This window comes from Salvelinus fontinalis, chromosome 6 (assembly GCF_029448725.1).
Source record: "Salvelinus fontinalis isolate EN_2023a chromosome 6, ASM2944872v1, whole genome shotgun sequence".
NCBI lineage: Eukaryota > Metazoa > Chordata > Actinopteri > Salmoniformes > Salmonidae > Salvelinus > Salvelinus fontinalis.
In genome coordinates, this window is record NC_074670.1 from 64,133,890 (window position 1) to 64,154,302 (window position 20,413).

At 44.6% G+C, this 20,413-nt stretch overlaps 1 protein-coding gene across 2 annotated transcripts in view; it reads left to right on the forward strand.

Moving 5' to 3' along the window:
* The window catches only part of LOC129858288 (alpha-1,3-mannosyl-glycoprotein 4-beta-N-acetylglucosaminyltransferase B), a 180,465-nt gene extending 160,811 nt beyond the window's left edge, over positions 1-19,654 (forward strand). For both annotated transcript variants that reach the window (XM_055927419.1, XM_055927420.1), the window contains exons 9-15: positions 6,757-6,887; positions 7,195-7,302; positions 8,479-8,672; positions 12,584-12,662; positions 14,914-15,001; positions 17,144-17,256; positions 17,480-19,654. In XM_055927419.1, coding sequence (XP_055783394.1) covers positions 6,757-6,887; positions 7,195-7,302; positions 8,479-8,672; positions 12,584-12,662; positions 14,914-15,001; positions 17,144-17,256; positions 17,480-17,503 — 737 coding nt within the window. In that variant the 3' untranslated portion in view covers positions 17,504-19,654. The remainder of the gene's footprint in view (positions 1-6,756; positions 6,888-7,194; positions 7,303-8,478; positions 8,673-12,583; positions 12,663-14,913; positions 15,002-17,143; positions 17,257-17,479) is intronic.
* The last annotated feature ends 759 nt before the right edge of the window (positions 19,655-20,413 follow it).

Here is a 20,413-nt window from a genome sequence, read left to right on the forward strand (position 1 = left end):
AGGTGTGTGGCTGCCTATAGAGCTTATCCCCAGGTGTGTGGCTGCCTAAAGAGGTTATCCTCAGGTGTGTGGCTGCCTATAGAGGTTATCCCCAGGTGTGTGGCTGCCTATAGAGGTTATTCCCCGGTGTGTGGCTGCCTATAGAGGTTATCCCCAGGTGTGTGGCTGCCTATAGAGGTTATCCCCAGGTGTGTGGCTGCCTATAGAGGTTATCCCCAGGTGTGTGGCTGCCTATAGAGGTTATCCCCAGGTGTGTGGCTGCCTATTGAGGTTATCCCCAGGTGTGTGGCTGCCTATTGAGGTTATCCCCAGGTGTGTGGCTGCCTATAGAGGTTATCCCCCAGTGTGTGGCTGCCTATAGAGGTTATCCCCAGGTGTGTGGCTGCCTAAAGAGGTTATCCCCAGGTGTGTGGCTGCCTATAGAGGTTATCCCCAGGTGTGTGGCTGCCTATAGAGGTTATCTCCAGGTGTGTGGCTGCCTATAGAGGTTATCCCCAGGTGTGTGGCTGCCTATAGAGGTTATCCCCAGGTGTGTGGCTGCCTATAGAGGTTATCCCCAGGTGTGTGGCTGCCTATAGAGGTTATTCCCCGGTGTGTGGCTACCTATAGAGGTTATCCCCAGGTGTGTGGCTGCCTATAGAGGTTATCCCCAGGTGTGTGGCTGCCTATAGAGGTAATCCCCAGGTGTGTGGCTGCCTATAGAGGTTATCTACAGGTGTGCGGCTGCCTATAGAGGTTATATACAGGTGTGTGGCTGCCTATAGAGGTTATCCCCAGGTGTGTGGCTGCCTATAGAGGTTATCCCCAGGTGTGTGGCTGCCTATAGAGGTTATCCCCAGGTGTGTGGCTGCCTATAGAGGTTATATACAGGTGTGTGGCTGCCTATAGAGGTTATCTACAGGTGTGTGGCTGCCTATAGAGGTTATCCCCAGGTTTGTGGCTGCCTATAGAGGTTATTCCCCGGTGTGTGGCTGCCTATAGAGGTTATCTACAGGTGTGTGGCTGCCTATAGAGGTTATATACAGGTGTGTGGCTGCCTATAGAGGTTATCTACAGGTGTGTGGCTGCCTATAGAGGTTATCTACAGGTGTGTGGCTGCCTATAGAGGTTATCTACAGGTGTGTGGCTGCCTATAGAGGTTAACTACAGGTGTGTGGCTGCCTATGGAGGTTATAAACAGGTGTGTGGCTGCCTATAGAGGTTATCCCTAGGTGTGTGGCTGCCTATAGAGGTTATCTACAGGTGTGTGGCTGCCTATAGAGGTTATCTACATGTGTGTGGCTGCCTATAGAGGTAATCTACAGGTGTGTGGCTGCCTATAGAGGTTATCTACAGGTGTGTGGCTGTCTATAGAGGTTATCTCCAGGTGTGTGGCTGCCTATAGAGGTTATCTACAGGTGTGTGGCTGTCTATAGAGGTTATCCCCAGGTGTGTGGCTGCCTATAGAGGTTATCCCCAGGTGTGTGGCTGCCTATAGAGGTTATATACAGGTGTGTGGCTGCCTATATAGGTTATCTACAAGTGTGTGGCTGCCTATAGAGGTTATCTACAGGTGTGTGGCTGCCTATAGAGGTTATCCCCAGGTGTGTGGCTGCCTATAGAGGTTATCCCCAGGTGTGTGGCTGCCTATAGAGGTTATTCCCCGGTGTGTGGCTGCCTATAGAGGTTATCTACAGGTGTGTGGCTGCCTATTTAGGTTATCTCCAGGTGTGTGGCTGCCTTTAGAGGTTATCCCCAGGTGTGTGGCTGCCTATAGAGGTTATCCCCAGGTGTGTGGCTGCCTATAGAGGTTATCCCCAGGTGTGTGGCTGGCTATAGAGGTTATCCCCAGGTGTGTGGCTGCCTATTGAGGTTATCCCCAGGTGTGCTGCTGCCTATAGAGGTTATCCCCCAGTGTGTGGCTGCCTATAGAGGTTATCCCCAGGTGTGTGGCTGCCTAAAGAGGTTATCCCCAGGTGTGTGGCTGGCTATAGAGGTTATCCCCAGGTGTGTGGCTGCCTATAGAGGTTATCTACAGGTGTGCGGCTGCCTATAGAGGTTATATACAGGTGTGTGGCTGCCTATAGAGGTTATCCCCAGGTGTGTGGCTGCCTATAGAGGTTATTCCCCGGTGTGTGGCTGCCTATAGAGGTTATCCCCAGGTGTGTGGCTGCCTATAGAGGTTATTCCCCGGTGTGTGGCTGCCTTTAGAGGTTATCTACAGGTGTGTGGCTGCCTATAGAGGTTATATACAGGTGTGTGGCTGCCTATAGAAGTTATCTACAGGTGTGTGGCTGCCTATAGAGGTTATCCCCAGGTGTGTGGCTGCCTATAGAGGTTATTCCCCGGTGTGTGGCTGCCAATAGAGGTTATCTACAGGTGTGTGGCTGCCTATAGAGGTTATATACAGGTGTGTGGCTGCCTATAGAGGTTATCTACAGGTGTGTGGCTGCCTATAGAGGTTATCTACAGGTGTGTGGCTGCCTATAGAGGTTATCTACAGGTGTGTGGCTGCCTATAGAGGTTATCCCCAGGTGTGTGGCTGCCTATAGAGGTTATCCTCAGGTGTGTGGCTGCCTATAGAGGTTATTCCCCGGTGTGTGGCTGCCTATAGAGATTATCTACATGTGTGTGGCTGCCTATAGAGGTTATATACAGGTGTTTGGCTGCCTATAGAGGTTATCTACAGGTGTGTGGCTGCCTATAGAGGTTATCCCCAGGTGTGTGGCTGCCTATAGAGGTTATTCCCCGGTGTGTGGCTGCCTATAGAGGTTATTCCCCGGTGTGTGGCTGCTTATAGAGGTTATCTACAGGTGTGTGGCTGCCTATAGAGGTTATATACAGGTGTGTGGCTGCCTATAGAGGTTATCTACAGGTGTGTGGCTGCCTATAGAGGTTATCCCCAGGTGTGTGGCTGCCTATAGAGGTTATATACAGGTGTGTGGCTGCCTATATAGGTTATCTACAAGTGTGTGGCTGCCTATAGAGGTTCTCTCCAGGTGTGTGGCTGCCTATAGAGGTTATCTCCAGGTGTGTGGCTGCCTATAGAGGTTATCCCCAGGTGTGTGGCTGCCTTTAGAGGTTATCCCCAGGTGTGTGGCTGCCTATAGAGGTTATCTACAGGTGTGTGGCTGTCTATAGAGGTTATCTACAGGTGTGTACGTGTTGACCTTTTAATGCCTTCGTCACTTAGCTTATATTATTCCCCTAGATAACGTAGGTCAGTGTGATGAAATTCTTAAATTGGTAAGCTGCCCTGTTCTGAGAACAGTCAGTAGAGTCAGTCTAAGTGAGTCACTGGGTCATACTGGGTCTCAGATCCGGGGTTCAGTGAGCCTACTGATTCTGTGAGTCAGTGACTCACTGAGACTGACTCTACTGCCTGATGTAGTGACTGACTCAGGAGGTCACACACCTGCCTGATGAAAGCAGAATTCCACATCAGAGACAGCACACAATCACAGAACCCTCGCTATTATGCACATACCCACGAACACACACACATGCGGGCACACTTTCATTCTGTATTCCTTCTATATCTCATTCAGTCACTCTCACCCCCTTCCACTAACTCACACACACACACCTTCCTTCCAGCATCCCACCTTCCCTCTCTCCCAATCAATCAATCAATCAAATGTATTTATAATGCCCTTTTTACATCAGCCGATGTCACAAAGTGCTGTACAGAAACCCAGCCTAAAACCCCAAACAGCAAGCAATGCAGATGAGGAAGAACAGTGGCTAGGAAAAACTCCCTAGAAAGGCCAGAACCTAGGAAGAAACCTAGAGAGGAACCAGGCTCTGAGGGATGACCAGTCCTCTTCTGGCTGTGCCGGGTGGAGATTATAACAGTACATAGCCAAGATGTTCAAACGTTCATAGATGACCAGCAGGGTCAAGTAATAATAATCACAGTAGTTGTAGAGGGTGCAACAGGTCAGCACCTCAGGAGTAAATGTCAGTTGGCTTTTCATAGCCGATCATTCAGAGTTAGAGACAGTAGGTGCAGTAGAGAGAGAGGGTCGAAAACAGCAGGTCCGGGACAAGGTAGCACGTCTGGTGAACAGGTCAGGGTTCCATAGCCGCAGGCAGAACAGTTGAAACTCGAGCAGCAGCACGACCAGTTGGACTGGGGACAGCAAGGAGTCATCAGGCCAGGTAGTCCTGAGGCATGGTTCTAGGGCTCCGGTCCTCAAAGAGAAGAGAAAGAGAAAGAGAGAGAGAGAGAATTAAAGGAAGCATACTTAAATTCACACAGGACACCGGATAACACAGGAGAAATACTACAGATATAACAGACTGACCCTAGCCCCCCGACACAAACTATTGCAGCATAATTACTGGAGGCTGAGACAGGAGGGGTTGGGAGACACTGTGTCCCCGTCCGACTATACCACAGGACAGGGCCAACCAGGCAGGATATAACCTCACCCACTTTGCCAAAACACAGCCCCCGCACCACTAGAGGGATATCTTCAACCACCAACTCAACCACCATCTCACTACCCTGAGACGAGGCCGAGTATAACCCACGAAGATCTCCCACACGGCACGAACCCAAGGGGGGCGCCAACCCGGACAGGAAGATCACGTCAGAGACTCAACCCACTCAAGTGACGCACCCCTCCTATGGACGGCATGGAAGAGCACCAGTAAGCCAGTGACTCAGCCCCCGTAATAGGGTTAGAGGCAGAGAATCCCAGTGGAGAGAGGGGAACCGGCCAGGCAGAGACAGCAAGGGTGGTTTGACCCTCCAGTGCCTTTCCATTCACCTTCACACCCCTGGGCCAGACTACACTCAATCATAGGACCTACTGAAGAGATGAGTCTCTCTCACCCTTCCACACACACACATTCCTTCCAGCATCCACCTCCCCAATCCCTCCCTGTCAGCAGGCCTGTAATGAATGTTAGGCATCTCTCTCTCCCTTCCCCAACGCCCCACTTTCCCTCACTCTGTCTGTCTCCCTCTCTACCTATCTTACAGTCCATCTCTCCACTCCTACACTCCCCCTTCCCCATCAGGTTCTATAATGACTGTTAGCTGAACTCCTCTCACTTGACCACCTGACCTTTCACCCTCTCTGTTTCTACCCATCTCTCGCTCCATCCTCCCCTTTCTGTCTCTCTCCTCCCTTCCTTCCCTCTTTCCCTCAACCTCTCTGTGGGATTCTAATGAGTTGTAACTCCTTCCCTTACACAAGCGCTTTACCCCCTCTCTCACTCTCTCCTCTCTCTCCTCTCCTCTCCTCTCTCTCTCTCTCTCTCTCTCTCTCTATCTCTCGCTCTCTCTCTCTCTCTCTCTCTCTCTCTCTCTCTCTCGCTCTCTCTGTCTCTCTCTCTCTCATAAACCCATGTTGCTGTGGCATCGTAAACCTTGCAATAACAAAGGCCCTAGCCCTGGAGTGTGGAGACAGAAAGAGAAGACTGTAACCATGTTGTTCTTCTCTTCTCACTCCCTTGTTCCTCTCCTCCACTTGACAGGAACAGGCTGCTCCGCTCTCATCGCTTTTTCATCAAGGCCACAGATCAACCAAGGAGAGAGAGTTGACCTCGGTAGAGATGGTGTAAATGGAGGGAGGGAGGGAGGGAGGGACTGAAGGAAGTACTGAAGGAAGGAAGGAGGGAGGGTGGAAGAGATAGGGCGGGAGGGAGGGAGGGACTGAAGGAAGGACTGAAGGAAGGAAGTAGGGAGGGTGGAAGAGATAGGGAGGGAGGGAGGGAGGCAGGGAGTGAGGGAGGGAGGGAGGGAGGGAGGGAGGGAGGGAGGGAGGGAGGGAGGGAGGGAGGGAGGGAGGGAGGGTGAATGCTACAGCTCAACCAAGGAAAGAGTGTTGACCTCAGTAGAGATGGTGTAACCAGAGAGAAAGGAATGGAGGAGAGGAGCGAGAAGAGAGAAGTGGTTTCATGTACAGAGGGGTAGGGAGGTATAAAGAGAGACTGGGGGAGAGGCATGTGGAGAGGAGAGGAGAATACTTTTTTAATTCAGAGTGTGCACAGGTGGGTGGCTGAGTGCATGTGTATTTTGTTGGATTATGTTTCATATAAGGACAAACAAGATCATACAGCCTGTTCTTACACTCTAACGAAAATTAGGTATTTCTGTTCTTGTAATTGGCTGAACTGAATCCTCTGTCTTTGTAATGACTATAATAGCTGGAAAACATTATAGTGGAAAGAGCTTCAAAGCATTACAATTAAACACCTGTAAAATAATTGAATTCCTTTAAACAACTTACTGCACACGACCTCGTTTTGACCAAAAATTATTTCCTCTTCTAACCCACTTGGTGACTTTATGAAATTGCATCTAATGCATTAATCAGTATTAATCTGACAATTAAATTACATTAGATTAAATTCAGCGCTCAAGGGTCCGTGTGCAATTCTGTTTCATTCTGATTTAATTTCAGAGAACATTGGCTAAGTTTAGCCTCCGTTCTAGGTCCTTGTTGCACTCTACTTTCTACTTTTCACCAATTCCAAATGGCCCCCCTTCTAATACATCTGAAAGGATAGAATTGTCCAACTAGCAGATGGCAATGTAGTTATAACCATATTTCAAAAACCTGTCCAATCCCTTCAGACCTTTCAGATTTTCACCAAGGGCCTTGGGATAGGAGCTAAGGGACACTTTACAATTGGGAAGTAGTGTTTCATAGGCTCAAGATATGATGAAACGTTTAGAAATGGACAAGGTACTAGCTGAACAACCTTTGGTGCTATTTGATGATGTCACACATTGTAACTAAGTTGTATATTGTCTCTTCTCAGGTAAGATGTTCAAGTCCGTGGACCTGTCGCTGATCGTTGAGTTTATGCTAATGTTCTACAAGGACAAGCCAATTGATTGGTTGCTGGACCACATCATGTGGGTTAAGGTGTGCAACCCGGAGAAGGACGCGGTAAGTTCAACCTCCCCCATGGTAAACCTAGGCCCAGTTGGAAGTAAACCTTTCCTTATATGTTGTGGTAACCACTGTCCTGATACAAGCTGTCGTTCAGACCCAGTCATGTTAGATCAGTGATTACTTCAAGGGAGAGAGAAAATAAAGATATGTTACAGAGTATCCAAGCAGGGAGTTACATGTAAATACTATGACTTTCCAAACTGGTCTCAGTCTCAGAAAATGGTGCAACTCCCACACACTCATACTCTCTTTCTCTCTCCCTCCTCCTCTTTCCCACCTCTCCCCTGCCTGTCACACACAGAAACACTGCGACAGGCAGAAGGCCAACCTGAGAATTCGCTTCAAGCCCTCTCTCTTCCAGCATGTGGGCACCCACTCTTCCTTGGCCGGAAAGATCCAGAAACTCAAGGTATGGAGGTGTGTGTGTGTGTGTGTGTGTGTGTGTGTGTGTGTGTGTGTGTGTGTGTGTGTGTGTGTGTGTGTGTGTGTGTGTGTGTGTGTGTGTGTGTGTGTGTGTGTGTGTGTGTGTGTGTGTGTGTGTGTGTGTGTGTGTGACACACACATGAGGCTTACTAGCTTCCACTCACTGTGCATGTGTCATATTATCTACTTAAGTCTGTGTATGTTCAAATATTAGTTTTCAAGTCTCTGAGCCCTGCAGTACTGGAATACATTTCAAGTCACCATACAGACTCCAGCTGTAAATACTTTGTTTAATGTCTCTGATTACTATGTTAAGAGCAATGGATATCAGCCTGAATACTGCTACTGTAGTCTAACCCAGGGTTTTCCAAACTCAGTGCTGGGTGCATGTTTTAGTTTTTGCCCTATTACTACACAGCTGATTTAAATATCCAACTCAACTTTAAATATCCCCAGGACCGAGTTTGGGAAAACCTGGTCTAACCCAATCAATTCACTATTGATCCGCTCGTCCTGGACAAAGGCTTTCTCAATTCAGATTCTTTACCAAGCAGGCCAGCTCACTACTCTCTCTCTATACATTAATGCTTACATGTATTTAGCAAATACTCTCATTTGATGAAGAGTATTTTATTTATTATATTGCATTGCTTATTTGAATAGGGATAGATACAATTAGAACTATGACACATTCAGCTAGAGTGGGATGAATTGGATGCACTATCACCATCATCATTATCGTAGGAATTTGAATTACAGTTGCAAAGGCCTATAAGCAAGCTGAAAATGTTTTACAATGTTACAAGTCATCTCTCAGAGATTTGTTGTGACATTATCTGGTGTTAGAAATATACTATTCTCTTTTATCATGAAATTGCACATTCTCCATGTGGAATTTCATCATTTTAGCCAACAGTAATGTAGTTACTCTCAACCCCAAAGCCACTTGGAGGAGAGATGAGAGAGTATGACTCACATTCATTTTCAAGTAAATCATGTAAATTGAATAGTTAAAGGATTTAAATGAACATTTAAGTCAGACTTCCAGATCTCAATTCAGAATTCATCCCTGTCTTTAGAACTGCACCCTCAAAGTCAATCTAGAAACACCTTCATGTCTTCTCCCTAAACCCCCCTCTTTGGGTCTAATTATTCATTCCAGGACAAGGACTTTGGCAAGCAGACCCTGCACAAGGGCCACGCCAACCCGCTGGCGGAGGTGACCACCAGCCTGAAGACGTATCAGCACTTCACCCTGGAGAAGGCCTACCTGGGAGAGGACTTCTTCTGGGCCTTCACCCCTGTGGCTGGGGACTTCATCCGCATCCGCTTCTTCACGCCCGTCCGCATCGAAAGGTGTGTGTGTGTGCTCACATGCTTGGATACACACACATACAGTTGAAGTCGGAAGTTTACGTACACCTTAGCCAAATATATTTAAACTCAGTTTTTCACAATTCAGTTCTGCCCACAAATTTTCTATAGGATTGAGGTCAGGGCTTTGTAATGGCCACTCCAATACCTTGACTTTGTTGTCCTTAAGCCATTTTTCCACAACTTTGGAAGTATGCTTGTGGTCATTGTCCATTTGGAAGACCCATTTGCGACCAAGCTTTAACTTCCTGACTGATGTCTTGAGATGTTGCTTCAATATATCCACATAATTTTCCTCCCTCATGATGCCATCTATTTTGTGACGTGCACCAGTCCATCTTGCAGCAAAGCACCCCCACAACATGATGCTGCCACCGCCGTGCTTCACGGTTGGGATGGTGTTCTTCGGCTTGCAAGACTCCTCCTTTTTCCTCCAAACATAACGATGGTCATTATGGCCAAACAGTTATATTTTTGTTTCATCAGACCAGAGGACATTTCTCCAAAGAGTACGATCTTTGTCCCCATGTGCAGTTGCAAACCGTAGTCTGGCTTTTTTATGGCGGTTTTGGAGCAGTGGCTTATTCCTTGCTAAGCAGCCTTTCAGGTTCTGTCGATATAGGACTCGTTTTACTGTGGATATAGATACTTTTATACCTGTTTCCTCCAGCATCTTCACAAGGTCCTTTGCTGTTGTTCTGGAATTGATTTGCACTTTTCGCACCAAAGTACATTCATCTCTAGGAGACAGAACACGTCTCCTTCCTGAGCGGTATGACGGCTGCGTGGTCCCATGGTGTTTATACTTGAGTACTATTGTTTGTACAGATGAACGTGGTACCTTCAGGCGTTTGGAAATTGCTCCCAAGGATGAACCAGAATTGTGGAGGTCTACAATTATTTTTCTGATGTCTTGGCTGATTTCTTTTGATTTTCCCATGATGTCAAGCAAAGAGGCACTGAGTTTGAAGGTAGGCCTTGAAATACATCCAAAGGTACACTTCCAATTGACTCAAATAGTGTCAATTAGCCTATCAGAATCTTCTAAAGCCATGACATCATTTTATGGAATTTTCCAAGCTGTTTAAAGGCACAGTCAACTTAGTGTATGTAAACTTCTGACTCATTGGAATTGTGATACAGTGAATTATAAGTGAAATAATCTGTCTGTAAACAGTTGTTGGAAAAATTAAGTAGATGTCCTAACCGACTTTCCAAGACATTTGTGGAGTAGTTGAAAGCCAAGTTTTAATGACTCCAACCTAAGTGTATATAAACTTCCGACTTCAACTGTACATGGCATGCTTGAATACACAAATATACATGGACCCACACACATGTACAAACACACATACACTGTGCTAGTGGACAAAGACGATCTCCACACAGATCTCCACACATGTCCCAGACTGTCGCTCTCGCTCTCCCCTCTCTCCCTCTCTCTCTCCCTTTATCTCATCCTCTTGCTCCCCCTCTCTCTCCCCCTTTCCCTCTCACTCTCCCCTAGTCCCATGTGAATAATCTGCATGCGCATTACATAAATATACATACAGTATTTAAACACAAATGTAAATGACTTGCATTTTCAATAGGCATCCAGTCACAGATCACAACAACCACATTGTTCCTCCATGTCTTCACATTACTGTCAGGGCAGATGGTCTATCTGCTTCTGGATCCCTCAAACTGATCATGCCTCTGTAGACACCACTGTCTTCTAATGGTGACGCTGTGGCTCTGTGGTCACCACTGTCTTCTAATGGTGACGCTGTGGCTCGGTGGTCACCACTGTCTTCTAATGGTGACGCTGTGGCTCTGTGGTCACCAGTGTATTCTAGTGGTGACGCTGTGGCTCTGTGGTCACCACTGTCTTCTAATGGTGACGCTGTGGCTCTATGGTCACCACTGTCTTCTAATGGTGACGCTGTGTCTCTGTGGTCACCACTGTCTTCTAATGGTGACGTTGTGGCTCTGTGGTCACCACTGTCTTCTAGTGGTGACGCTGTGTCTCTGTGGTCACCACTGTCTTCTAATGGTGACGTTGTGGCTCTGTGGTCACCAGTGTCTTCTAATGGTGACGCCGTGGCTCTGTGGTCACCAGTGTATTCTAATGGTGACGCTGTGGCTCTGTGGTCACCACTGTCTTCTAATGGTGACGCTGTGGCTCTGTGGTCACCAGTGTATTCTAGTGGTGACGCTGTGTCTCTGGGGTCACCACTGTCTTCTAATGGTGACGTTGTGGCTCTGTGGTCACCAGTGTCTTCTAATGGTGACGCCGTGGCTCTGTGGTCACCAGTGTCTTCTAATGGTGACGCTGTGGCTCTGTGGTCACCAGTGTATTCTAGTGGTGACGCTGTGTCTCTGGGGTCACCACTGTCTTCTAATGGTGACGTTGTGGCTCTGTGGTCACCAGTGTCTTCTAATGGTGACGCCGTGGCTCTGTGGTCACCAGTGTCTTCTAATGGTGACGCTGTGGCTCTGTGGTCACCAGTGTCGCCTCAGTTGCTCTTTCGGGGGGGGTGGTCCAGACTGCTGTTAGGTACTTGGTGGGACATGCATTTGTACAAAGCAAAATGTAGAGGGAGTTTGAACTGGGTGACTGGCTGGCTGGCTGGCTGGCTGGCTGGCTGGCTGGCTGGCTGGCTGGCTGGCTGACTGACTGACTGATGATGATGATGATGATCATAAGAGCCTGAGCAATGGAGCAAACGGACCAGCTATATCCCCACGTTCAAAATAGGGGTGCACCCCCTATTTTTTTCTCTTGAAAATGATAATGATCCATTGGGTAATTTATCATGTTCAATGATTAGTAGTGTTTTGAGCTAGTATATATTAAAATAGATATGGCCATTTTATATATGATATAATAATGAATTGCTTTTAGAACCCTGTCCCCCGTCGCCTCAACATGAATGGTTTTGACCACTGCACAGTTTTGCTTCACTCACACGTGCCACTGTGTTGGTTCAGTGCAGTTAGAAAGCACTAGTTGCACCACTGGTGGATAAAATGAAAACCAACTTAGGCACCTGCAAAAGAAAATTGTTAATCTATTTTGTTGTGCTGTTGTTACATTTATATCGTTGTTTCATGTCTGATGGTGTTGATTCAATGGTGTTGTTCCATATCTTTTGAGCTGCGTGCACCACGAGCAAATTCATTGTATCGTTTCACTTTGCCTGTTAGAACCATGATGAGCACGGGCATGTTTGCTTAGGCTTCGCTGTATCATAGACTCTGACTCTGAGTAGCCTTCCATCAGTTTACCAAAGGTTGCACCTTAGCAGAAAACTTCAAGTCCGGTAGCTCGAGGCCTGTCAATGAGTAGCTTGCAATTGAGAAATAATCAGTAGGCCTAATATATTATGATTCAATCTGTGAAATAACCCCCGCCCCCATTCTGCATTTTGTCATATTTCTTTTCCCAACATCAATCGGTTAAGTCAAATAGTTTAAATGTTTTGATTCAGTTTCAAAAGTTACATTTCTGGGTGAGCCCATATGCAAGCACATCGTGGACGCTTTGCGGTTACATATGGAGCCAAGCTGTGTCTTTATGTGCCTATGTGCCTAATGAAAAAGCACAGGATAATTTGTATTTCGATAAAACAAACAGCTCTGCTTGGCTTGGTAAGTAATATTCACCAAATAAGCCTTTTCTATTCTTTGCATCAAATATGTATGCTGCTGAGACAAGTTCATTTTAAACATTTTCATGGCACCAAAAAAAAGTCCATGTCTGAAGAAAAGTGGGCACCCATAATGATGATGATGATGATGATCGTGGTGGATCAATCTGTGTTGAATATCAAATTGACATCTCCCCATTTGTTATTCTCTCTCTATCTCTCTCTCTCTATCTATCTATCGATCTATCTCTATCTTTCAAGGTATTTCTTCCGTAGCGGGAACATTGAGCACCCAGGGGACAAGCTGTTCAACACCACTGTGGAGGTGCTGCCTTTTGACGTGAGTCTCACCGCTATTTACCCCATTCAATCCCAGCACATTATTACCATTACATAACCTTTACCATATATTATCTTGCCATATGAGGCACGCCACTACAAGCCTGATTCATCCTGTCCCAGACGAGAGAGCCCATTTTCTATGCCAGGCTAAATCGTGCCTCATTGTTACGTATCCAAATAAATTTCACTAGTCAACCCCGGGCTCTATGCGTATTCTGGAAAATAATGCAACTCCGTGGAAAGTCCGCTGACGCGTCGTGGAACACACCTTCCATATTGTTCAATATCCCTTACATATACTGAGTATACCAAACACTAGGAACACCCCCTTTGCCCTCAGAACAGCCTCTATTTGTCAGGCTATGGACTCTACAAGGTGTCGAAAGCATTCTACAGGGATGTATTGTTACATACAGGGTCTCAAGATCATTTACTTTCAGAAGATCTCTATTATTTTGTGTTGTTTCTATTGAGAAACAGCCCATTTCCTGGGAAACCACACTGGATACATCACTCTTCCTCAAGTGGAAAGATATCATTCTCTCAAGTGGAAAGACATATGAAGTCAGCTTCCATCTGGTTGACATAGGAGCACATAAGCCACGTTTAAGGGCGAGCACCCACAGTGTTTAAGCCCTAGAGGACACAGAGAAGAGATGAGAAATGACTCAAGACAGAGTGAGGTTCTCTCTCAAAAAAAGAGAGTACAAGAGAGATATTGTGGAGAACGAAACAGAGAAAAAGAGGACTCCCGGGCGGTGGTAATCAAATCAGTCTCCCGCCGGCCACGGTTTGAGAGCTTTCACCCGGCAGGGTGGCTAGGCGAGGCGGGGATTTCAGATTAAGTTCCGCAAACTGACGCTCGCCGCGACAGATTAATAGCTGGATTTCCCCCCCCTCTCTCTCCTCCCTCTCTGTCTATCTCTATTTTATTATTTATTCTCCCTCCTTCACTCATTCAATCTCTCCCTACACCTGACTGTCATTGAGACCCTGTAATGCTGCAAGAGGGTGGAGGTGTTTCTGTTTTTGTTGTTGTTGTTGTTGTTCCTATGGGAAGAATATGAGTAGAAGTGTTAATGATGAGTAGAAGTGTTACATGTCTTTAGAGTCATAACAAGTTATTCTGGTCTTAGAATGGAGAAGAAAGGATTGAGGAAAGAAAGGTAAGGAAAGACAGAGAGAATAAAGACGAGGAAAGATAAGAAGAAAACAAGAAGATGATGGAGAGGCAGGGAGAGAGAGAGAGACGCTGTCAAGTGCAGTTAAACGGCGGGAGGAGGGAAATGTCATATTTTTACAGTGTAGCGTACAGATGTACAGTAGGATCTTAATTTGATCACTGTTGTGTTACTGAGAGTACAGATGAGCTTTGTGACTTACATAAATTCACAGAAAACCCACACTAACACATGGTTTTTATTAACAGTATTGCACTTTTATGGAGCCTACTTTATGTAGCAAATAGCCTAACCACCGATCAAGCAACATTATGCACTAAACGTTCAAATCCTGTTGCTGCAGGATTATTTTGCTGTGACAATACAGGTCAAATTAAGATCCTACATCTGTAATTACTTGTGTGATTGGGCATACATTGATTTCTATTTAGAGGACCAACAGAAAGGGAAAATCCTGCCACAAAAGGTCAGCTTGTTTTCCCTCACTCCGTCCTCGTGTCCTTTCTCCTTCATTGCTTTAGATAAGCGAGTCAAACAGATATTTCTCCAACATTATCAATTGCTATGACCCAGCAGCAACACTAAAGAGTCCCGCTGTATTAACTATGATGACCCACTGATATCTTTCTCGCTTTTATGTTGTAAGACAAGAGGTCAAAGTTAGGTTGATCTGAGTTCACGACTAGTGCCGTCAGGTGTGTGTGTGTGTGTGTGTGTGTGTGTGTGTGTGTGTGTGTGTGTGTGTGTGTGTGTGTGTGTGTGTGTGTGTGTGTGTGTGTGTGTGTGTGTGTGTGTGTGTGTGTGTGTGTGTGTGTGTGTGTGTGTGTGATTTACTAACTGAATGTGGAGATAAAAGGAGGTCAGTACCAAGGAGTTTGCTATTGTCAATGCATTGGTTGATGATGTATACAGTAGATTTGAGCTATGATCTGAGTGCAGATCAAACAGGGTTTCTGCCTGCATTGATCTTGGTTGTGTGTGTGTGTGTGTCTGTATTCGGCACGCGTGCAAGCGTATATGTGTTCCTGTGTTGTGTTCCTCACACACCTCTCTCTCTTTCTGCTACAGAATATCCAGTCAGAAAAAGAGGCCTTGAAAGAGGGGAGAGAGAAAACACCAAAATACCACAGAACAGAGGATGGCTTTATCAGAATAGGTGAGTATTTTGCTTTCCGTAGCAACATTTTTGTTACTGTACCTTCTAATGAAAATGACCCAGAATTAAATTAGTGCCGTGCTACCAAGGACATGGTTCAATAGGTGGTTGTTAGTACTGGGGATGTATTTATCAGAAGTGTTAAGAACTAGTACTGCAGAAAGAATCACCCAAAGCCAAACAAAGGACTCCACTGTCATAAAAATGATGTCATCTTTTTTAGAGAATCCAACACTGTACTCCCTGCCAAGATATCCCTCCAAAATTCTTTCCCTTTTGTTTTCATCCATCCATTCGTCAGTCCCCTTCATCTAACAAAACCTTGTGCCAGATTCTAACCGGTAGTGGCAAACAGGAATAGTTCACATGGACTAAGACAGGCCCTGACAAATTACACACGCACAAACACACACACATACACTCATACACAGGCCCCTGACAAATCCATCTCACTCAATTACTGCGGGCTCCAACACATGATTAGCTGCTGCACCGTCTAGGACTTTCACAGGAGGACGGGAAGAGTAGATAAGGACTACCTTCACAGTTTTTAGAGGACCTTAGGTGCTCTTTCTGAAATTGCGTGAAGTGCAAGACAAGTGTTGCACCGGTGCGCTTTAAAACGATAGCATGGTACTCATTGAAAATAATTGGATTTAATGACATTACAATGTTTTATATCATATTGAAATAGGAGGATGGGTTAAATGTAGTTAACATAAGGTAGAAATACGGGTTTGAGCTCAATTCCATTACAATTGAATCGGTGGCAAAGTGCTAGATACACCATCGTTCCTTCCTTAATTAGAGATCTGAAGAGTGGATTTGTTATGCAATAGGGCAGAGACCTTGCTTTCATGTACACTATTATCTATCCACTGACATACAGATTGTTGATTAATTCAATGAAGGAAGGAAGGAAGGGAGTAGACAGCGAGTGAGGATGCGTGTTCTGAGTAGTCAAACACATCCCCAGGCCAGTGATTACTGTCTCCGTAACACAGAGACAGGCTTTCATCCCCTTGAAAGAGGTACTCCTTCTGACAGCATATAAATTACTACAAGCACTCCCGCTCATTCATAAATATTTCAAGGGGGAATCAATATCAATCTGGCACAGTAGTTCACGTTTGGACCAAATCAATTAATTGTGCGATATTGCTATCAAATGATCACCAGGTTCTTCTCCCTCCAGCTCTACTTTCAGGCATAGTGTAACCTAAACCATAGAACTCACTCTATCACTGTGTAACAAGATTGATATGAGAGAGAATTCATTGTGTATTGTTAGCATTTCAGTAGTAGATCAACAAAGAAAGCATAGCAAGCTGAACGCATGTTATGGTCATATTTGATACCACCGCCTTGCCTTGAACCAATTGAAATGTCAACACAACATATCTTGTATCGAATGTGCTCTCTGTTAGAATTTAGGAGCCCATGCAGTATTTATTGAGGTACAAATGAAATACAATGCTTCATCATGACTACAGTGTTTATTGACAAAGTCAATAGACCCTTTTTCAGTACACGATGCACAGATGCATGTGACTCTTGGCTGCAGTAAGCAAGCCATCGCCATCTGTGCCCATTCAACATAGCTTAGATTTACATTTTTATTACTTCTAAATAAAATAACTTTTTGGGATTCTCGTACGCTTACAATTATGTTTTGATTCTTGCCTGAACAGTCGCTAAGATTCTGTTTGGTTGTGATCTCTGTATCCAAAATAACAATTTTGGATACAGCAGTTGTTTGCTAGAATGCTAATGCTCATTGATATACTGTAGCCTGTAGCAAAAGCTAGCCAAAGAGCCACTTTACTGGTTGAAGTGTTTTTTAAGTATAATGCAGCTGATTTGCGATGATGACACAAACATTATATTAAGCAGGACATTCATACGAACTTTAAAATCCAATTATAATCCAATTACAATCCATAAGCAACATGTAAATAGAGTTTTTTTTGGCCAGTTGCTGGCATTCTATAAGAATTCCCCCTTGTTCTGACACCAGCTTGCACGCATCGCCCTCGTGCGACAATGTTTGTAAACACAGAAAGGGGTCTATAGATGTCCATCCACAGTCTATTGGTTATGTTGGTCTGATATATTGATCCTCTCTCTCTCTCTGACCTCTAGGAGTGTTCCATAATGGGATCGCCGAGGGGGAGGTGGATCCCACATTCGGGCCCCTGGAAGCCCTTCGTCTCTCTGTGATCACAGACTGCCCCGTCTGGGTCATCCTGAGCGAGGTAAGCCGGCCCAGCCATCACCCGTTCACCACAGAGCCTTGGAAGCCTTGTCTTATAAAGAATCCCTTGTATTTTAGGCAACTTAAAGTGATAGTTCACTGAAAAATCTAAGTTGGTCAGATGTTTTCAGGCTTCAAAGTGGTCTAATGTAAAGTAGAATATATACCTCAAACAGATAGATGTATACGATTTTGTCTCAAATGCTATTCCTCTTGCACTTCAGATATTCATCAAGAAAGCAGAGTGAATGTCAACACCCCGCAGCAATACCTCAGTCATCCGTTCGACCGTTCGACAGAGGAACGTAGCCTTTGAAAGCTATACTCATTCCCTGGCTTTTGGCAATTCGTTTCTCGAGCGTAGTCGGAGTGCGCCATCTGTTGGCGAGATCTTGCCATCGCAGGGACCTTCTGAGACTGTCAACTCAATCCACGGTTGACAGACCGTGTGGGAAGATCTTCCCAGACACGCGTAATCGGAGAACGCGCCCTGCGTGGACGACACACAGCTGTATTTAGGAAACTGTATTTATGTGTACATAAAGGTTTATGTTTTAAATAACTGTAATTACACTGGTAATTGTCAAATAGCTCGCAAGATTGTTTAGCTCCTTTTGATGACATTATGACAATGAAATGTTGCTGCTTCGGAATCAAAGACTTGGCCTACAACGTCACCAAGATACAGGTATGTCTGAATTGTGCAACTTCAATAACTGATAATCATGTTTGACAAATGTTATTGGTTTTACCCAAATGTATTCCTAATAGGCAGAATCTACCGCACACTCATAGCTGATTTGTGAAGATGCTGGAGGCAAAAGGCAAAACTGGAGAAACAGGAAATAGTCTCTGCACACAAAAATGTATTTAATTGTGGCTGAGCTTTCGGGCAGTTGATCAAATGTATTCATAAAATACCTATGTATGTGGATATAGGCCTAATATGCATATTTATGTCACACAATCATATGAATGATCTCTATTATGTGTGTTGATATGTATTTACAGTGAGTGTCCACAAAAGTCAGTCAGAAAAGTAGCCTAGGCCTATACAGTGTAGAAGGAAATAGAACTTTAGCCAGAAAGTACACACATGTGTAATGTTTGAATAAAATATCTTTATATGGTCAATTCTAAAGCCAGAAGTCAATATAGGCACATTATGATTATGGTTCCAACATCTGTTTGAGATTTATTTCATGAACCATCTTCCCTAACATTGTTTTTTCCCCTTCTCCGCCTATCAATTTGCCTTAATGTGACATGAAGTTAACCAGGTTGTGGGGATAAATCAATGTAAGGCAAGGCCAGACACAAGCTACTCCATTGCATTAGCTAGGGAACTGGAAAAGACAGCGGCCTCAATAATACAGGAAACATTTTTAATTTACAGGAAGCATATCTGTTGGATTTTCTCTGTCCGCCACATATCAGATACACAAGGTTAGTTGTAATCCAAGGAGCCACATATCAGATACACACATGGAGTAATTGTCTGGACTAGTCGGATGTAAGAGAAATATGTAGCTCTAATCAATGCATGAAGAATCATCTTTACTTCTCAGTAGAATCTATGTTTCTCATAATGACCATGAAGAAGTCAAGGAAGGAGGTCTCATGAGAGAGTGAAACTCCAATATGACAACCCCTCTTGTTCCACATGTTCTGCACTACTACTATAATGAATTGATGGTGGAATTTATTAAAGTACTATAATTGTCCTGACACCAGACTTATACATCTTCCAAATAGGCTCTGTGACGGCAAGGGCCAAACTCAAGTTCTATGTATTACTAGATGCAAAGTATTTTGCAGTTAAAGGGACACATTCATTTGCTTTTGCATACTTGGATCCAAAAACCATTCCTTTATCAGAGCCCAACCGAAAAACCATTGAAAGCCCTGATCAAAATCTAAAGAGTTGTCGGCACAGAACAGGAGTATGGGATTTCAGCCAATACAAGTGTACTGAAAGAGAAATTAAACTTGGGGACTTAAATCAGAAGCGAGGCCGCTTTTCTATCGAATACAGAATGCAACATTGATTCTGCTCAATGTTAACACAGTTCCTCAGCAACAACTGACCTAAATTTGTTTTCCATTTATTGGGGTGTGCACTCCAGTAAACAAGCTGTTTTAGGAGCCCCTTCGTTGCTATCAGTATGGCCACAATACAGTAGCAGGTGCGTGGGTGCATTAAGTCAATGTAGGGCTATGGATAGAAAAATCTGGACTGTACCCAATGAGCAAAGAAGGAGAAAGAGTTTTCTTTTCTTGTAAGGTGCACTGGAATGCTTTGCTATTATATGTTGTATTTTGTATCATTTAGATAAAATATATTTAATGATGTTATCTATCCATTCTGTGAATTGTAATAAAGACGGAATTTCAATTGACATGGGTTTGTTTTTGTTTCAAGTTATTTGCTCTGGTCAATTCAATGCAAATCTGAGTAATCTCTTGTGAATTGATCTGCTTTTGTGAAAGGTAGGCTACGCTACTTTTCTGGTACCAAATCACATGTACATGGGTCACATTCCTTGCATATTTCATTAATGGACCATGTGACTGCAAAGTCCTATTGATATTTTGACACCATAGGCTTTGGTGCTCGGTAGGATGCAAGTGAGTAGGCCTATGTGTAGCTATGACATTGTGCTAGATAGAATTGGAGTGCCCGTTTTCTGCAATGCAACTTTGAAAGGCAATGTCCACATTCACTGTAAACGCTGCATAAACTATGTTGGCTCAATCGGAAATTACCTAAATAAATGTCCATTGCGCTATAACCGTTCCTTCCGCAGGTCGGATTGAATGCATCTCTAGGCCATAATGTTTTGTGATAATATTGTAGGGTAGGCTATTTGATATTTTCATTTAGCAGCATACAGTCAGGGCACTTCAGAAAACAGGATGTATAGAATACAGCATTCATTTTCAAACATTATCATCCACACAATATAAAGCGCTTTGAGCACATGTAAAAGCACTACATAAACCCAGTCCATTATTATGGGGTTCAAACACCCCCAAATTTGGCCAGGATGGGGGCATGCAATTAGCATTTGTTGTTGTTTATGATCAGAAAAAAAGAACTGTATCCAAATGAATGCATCCATCAACAGGGATTTAATTATATTGTACATTATTGAATA